Genomic DNA, 4776 nt, shown 5'->3' with positions numbered 1-4776 from the left:
TTGGCTTCATCGGGTGAGGGCCTCCAGCTCGCACTGGAACGGTTCGCAGCCGAGTGTGAAGCAGCGGGAATGAGGATCAGCACCTCCAAATCTGAGGCCATGGTTCTCAGCCGGAAAAGGGTGGAGTGCCCACTCCGGGTCGGGGATGAGTTCCTGCCCCAAGTGGAGGAGTTCAAGTATCTCGGGGTCTTGTTCGCGAGTGATGGGAGAAGGGAGCCGGAGATCGACAGACGGATTGGGGCTGCAGCTGCAGTAATGCGGACGCTGCACCGGTCCGTCGTGGTGAAGAGGGAGCTGAGTGTAAAAGCGAGGCTCTCAATTTACCGGTCGATCTACGTCCCTACCCTCACCTATGGCCACGAGCTGTGGGTAGTGACCGAAAGAACGAGATCGCGGATACAAGCGGCAGAAATGAGCTTCCTCCGAAGGGTGGCTGGCCTCTCCCTTAGAGATAGGGTGGCATCTTCCTTAGAGATAGGGTGAGAAGTTCGGCCATCCGGGAGGGGCTCAGAGTAGAGCAGCTGCTGCTCCACATTGAAAGGAGCCAGCTGAGGTGGTTTGGGCATCTGACAAGGATGCTCCCTGGGCGCCTCCTGGGTGAGGTGTTCCAGGCATGTCCCACCGGGAGGAGGCCCCGGGGCAGACCCAGGACACGCTGGAGAGATTATATCTCTCGGCTGGCCTGGGAACGCCTTGGTATTCCCCCGGATAAGCTGGAGGAGGTGGCTGGGGAGAGGGAGGTCTGGGCCTCTTTGCTTAGGCTGCTGCCCCCGCGACCTGGCCCCGGACAAAGCGGATGAAGATGGATGGATGGATGGAAAAAAACAAAACAACTGGTGACAACTGAATGTTGCCTAATGGTGGCATCTGGAGGCCACAGCAGGAAGTGCCCACTAATGAAGACAGGTATGTTAGAAATGGAGCAGATGGCTGTTTGCCTGCTGTTAAAAGCTTGGGGCTATGAATTCAAGGCTTTTCTGACAAGTGGCAGATGACTTTCAGTATAGCTTAAATACACTGATTCTATAATAAAAAACAAAATAATCAGGAAATATGTCGAAGTGGGTGAGTTCCAGGCAAATCGAAAAGTCTTTAAATGCTTCTAGTGGCACCTGAACTCTCGAACAGTAGACTTAGGCCTACTCTGATTAAATTTATCTCATGGACTGCCCAGAAACTCATCTGCACTGTTCTTTCTTATCAGAATTTTAATTACAGGCTGTAAAAAGTTAAAGTTATTTTCTGGTTTGAATTTAAGTTAAATTAACCTATACAAGAGACAATCAGCTAACACAATGTTTACTTTCCTAACAAAAATGACACAAATTCAGCTTACTTTTACTCCATAGTTCTTCACCTGCAGCATCTTCCTTTATCTTTAATATAACTTAAAGGCTATGAAATTGTTGACGTGACTGACAGGAACTGTGAACACATGAGCTGATTTTGGTTATTCTACATGAGAGATTTCTGTGTTTAGATTTAGTTATAGTGCATGTTCCTACACAAAGAAATAAATGTAATTTGTGGTTATTAATGTCGCTCTACTGCAAAGCATCATCCTTGCACTTTATCACACAACCACAAGATGCCAGTATCACATTGTCTTGGATTAGGTTGATTTAAAAAAAAAAAAAAAAAACAACAAAACAAAACAAAAAAACATTTTATGAAAGTGTTGATTAGTTAATTTTTTTCCCTCGCAATAAGATGCAAGAAGATTTTCAGTCAGAGAAAGAAGTGGAGGGGACCAGGGGCTGGCAGATGCTGCAGACAGCGCATATTCTTAAACAGAAGGGTGTGTGTTTATGTGTGTGTGAAAGGGGGAGGGAGGGAGGATTGAAGGGGAGGGAGAAAGAGAGAGAGCAAAACTGGGTGTCAAAATCTTGAGCTCTGAGAAAGCCTCCCAGTCTGTGTGTTGTGAGGGGAAGCAGCAGCACAGTGAAGGTTTCCAGTTGGGAGAGAGTTTAAAGAAAGTGTCTGTTTAGGATATCGGAAAGTTCGCTTTGCCTGAATGAAACGCAGCAGTGGATGGCTCGTGAAGGTTATGCACAATGGAGAAGATTGGCTTTCAGTGCTTTGCTTGGATACTTTTGAAAGGAACCATATGTCTGGTGAGTGAAATGAATGGTAGCATTAAACACATTATACATTCAAAGTTGAGTTATGCTGCATTTTAAGAGGGTTTTGAAAATATTTCAAGTTCTACATATTTTAGATTTGATGCATTATCCTAATGACGACTTTCTTTGCAGACTTAAGTTTCTTAAAACATGCTGAGTGAGGTTTAACAATATTTGTGTGGTGTGTGAGTCTGACAATATTAAGAATACTTCTCAAAAACTCAACAGTTCTTTCAAATGAGATTCTATTTAATTGAAGCAATTCTGAGACAATATTTCCAAAGCGTTTGGGATTTTTTTTGTTGATTTGTTTTTAATCGTTCATGCTAGCACTTAGTTTACTTCCCGATGGGGTCAGTCTATAACTTTCTCCTGTGCTTATTTTTCTAGTTGGTTCTTGGACCACACCAGACACACAGCAACTTTACCTTCACCAAGAGAGCACCGCCTCATCCCAGCAGGGCTCACGAGGCTTCTTCACAGCAGAAGAACTCTGTGCTTCAGTCCAGGAGTCTAACTCAGCACACCAAGCTGCCCCGTAATCCCTTCATCCCTCTTTCAAAGCAGGGATTTGGGGAAATACTTGAAGGAAACTCACAGCCGCACTCCAAGCCATCATTAAAGATGAAGCTTCAGCCCATCATGAAAGTTCATGGAACATCTAAATGGTCCGAGACCTTCATCTGGGGGGACTTTTATTCAAATATAAAGACGGTCAAACTGAATTTGCTGATATTGGGGAAGATTGTGGATCATGGGAACGGGTCTCTTGGCGTCTACTTCCGCCACAACTCCACGGGGGTAGGCAACGTGTCCGTCAGCCTCATGCCACCGACGAAAGAGGTGGAGTTCGACTTGGAGCGCCAAAGCGTGATCCACCCCAAGGATTCAAAGACGTTCAACTGCAGAGTGGACTCCGAGAAAACCGAACGCAACAAGAAGGTGATGCTGTGCAACTACGACCCATCAAAGACATGTGATCAGGAGCACACCCAGAGCCACGTCACCTGGATGTGCTCCAGGCCTTTCCAGGTCATCTGCATCTACGTGTCTTTCTACAGCACAGACTACAGACTGGTTCAGAAAGTCTGCCCAGACTATAGCCTGCAAAGTCCAGCCTACCTGCCTGCATGTTAAAGGACACTGGAGAGTGATGTCTCAGCAAGCCTCTATAGAGAAATCCAGTTAGTGCAGCTATGAGCCAGTTTGATGGATCATTTTGAGGTTCTTCAAGAAATTCGGTTGAAAAGTGTTTTTAAGTTCACTTTAGTTTCTATGTTTTTAGTGCAAAAAATGTGCCTGCGTTAAGATTAAAGTGTTTTAGATCATGTAACAAAAAAAAGGTTAGGGTGCAACTAAAAGTGAGTGATTTACCTGGCAATTGCTTTCTTAATTATTCCTTTGAATATATGGTTTTATGAAACCACAGTATTGTGAAAATACTCACAAAAATCTTGATATTTGCTCTTTTTCTGAACTGTAGTTACCAACAAAAAGGCAGTGGTAGTACTCAGCAGATTAATCAGCTATTCCCTTCATGTTTCTTTGGTTAAAGCAGACAATGGTAAGTTTTTGGTTTAATAAAAGCCAAGATATAGTCATCCTCTAATGTTGTTGTAGCTGCAGGACCATAAATACTTGTGGTCCTGCAAATCAGTCCTTCAAAATTGTTTTCATGCCACTGTAATTTTTTTTTAAATAAAGAATTTAATTTCTTTTCGTGTAATAATTTGAATTTATTTATATTTTTATATGATTCTTGATATGAACTCACCCACTCAGAAGAGCTGCAGGCTATAAAAGATGAAGCGCACAGGTTTAAGCTTTGTATTATTCCAATACATCTTGCTTTCCATTGCTAACAAAGTATGCTTGTCGTTGCCCACACGTGCAGGTTCGCATTATCTTTGAACAGCTGGCAGGTTAAACAGGCATGTCAGACTGTCTTTGAATAAACCTCAGTCTTATAACCTTGTTAAACTGTGTCTGCAGTTTAAACCCAGAGTGGCTCAGAGTGAAACTAAGGTGCACGCGAGAGTGCAGGGGTATGGTTCAGGAAACGGTTCAGGAGGTGCAATTAAACACATCTGCTCGATCACTGCACTCAAGGCACTGGCAACTAACCTTTTCTGCCGGGCAGATGGATGTTTAATGACCCAGACACAGGCCGCTAACTCGATTAAGTAGGTGACAGAGGTTAAAGACACCCCTCACCATCCACCACTGTTTCCACCTGCTCCCGGAGTGGCTGGAAACAGCAGGGAGAACGCTTCTGTCAACAGCTGCAAGTGCAGTCAGCCATATTACGGAGTCTCAGCATCCTATGCAGCATACTGCTTTTTCTAAATTAGCAAGGACAGAGTGGTGGGAGGACCATCCACTACCAAAGACATATTAAAGTTCTATGCAGACATTTGATTTCAGCTTCTCTGCAGGGGCGGCACCAGGAAGTTTTCAGTAAAGTGAAAATAATATATGGATAAGAGTGATTTGAAATCGCAAACTAACCTAGATAATTCTCCTTGCTGACAATTACAGTGAACAACACTTTTTAAAAAATGGACTAAATGTTCTTTGTGCAATCTACTGTCCCCTGTTGGTTTAAGGTATTTCCTGTTGGTTTCTCTTGTCAGGCCTAGAGAATATCGTCATA

The 4776-nt window shown here is 43.8% G+C and overlaps 1 protein-coding gene across 1 annotated transcript; it reads left to right on the top strand.

Annotated features, from left to right (window-relative positions):
- Window positions 1-1926: 1926 nt before the first annotated feature.
- On the top strand, window positions 1927-3795 carry LOC308391006 (neurexophilin-1-like). Its single transcript, XM_080873419.1, has 2 exons — window positions 1927-2114; window positions 2514-3795. Exons 1-2 carry the CDS (start codon window positions 2055-2057, stop codon window positions 3258-3260), a joined length of 807 nt encoding a protein of 268 aa, XP_080729545.1. The 5' UTR covers window positions 1927-2054; the 3' UTR covers window positions 3261-3795.
- The last annotated feature ends 981 nt before the right edge of the window (window positions 3796-4776 follow it).

The sequence above is a fragment of the Rhamphochromis sp. 'chilingali' genome (assembly GCF_963969265.1).
Source record: "Rhamphochromis sp. 'chilingali' genome assembly, chromosome: 22".
In the NCBI taxonomy this organism is placed as follows: Eukaryota; Metazoa; Chordata; class Actinopteri; order Cichliformes; family Cichlidae; genus Rhamphochromis; species Rhamphochromis sp. 'chilingali'.
Note: the sequence above shows the minus strand (reverse complement) of the source record. Positions and strands in the feature narration are given on the sequence as shown.

Coding starts and splice junctions, on each gene's coding strand:
- LOC308391006 (XM_080873419.1), top strand. CDS start 2,055: ATGGAGAAGATTGGCTTTCAGTGCTTTGCTTGGATACTTTTGAAAGGA. Junction 2,115..2,513: donor TGAAAGGAACCATATGTCTG/GTGAGTGAAATG, acceptor TTATTTTTCTAG/TTGGTTCTTGGACCACACCA.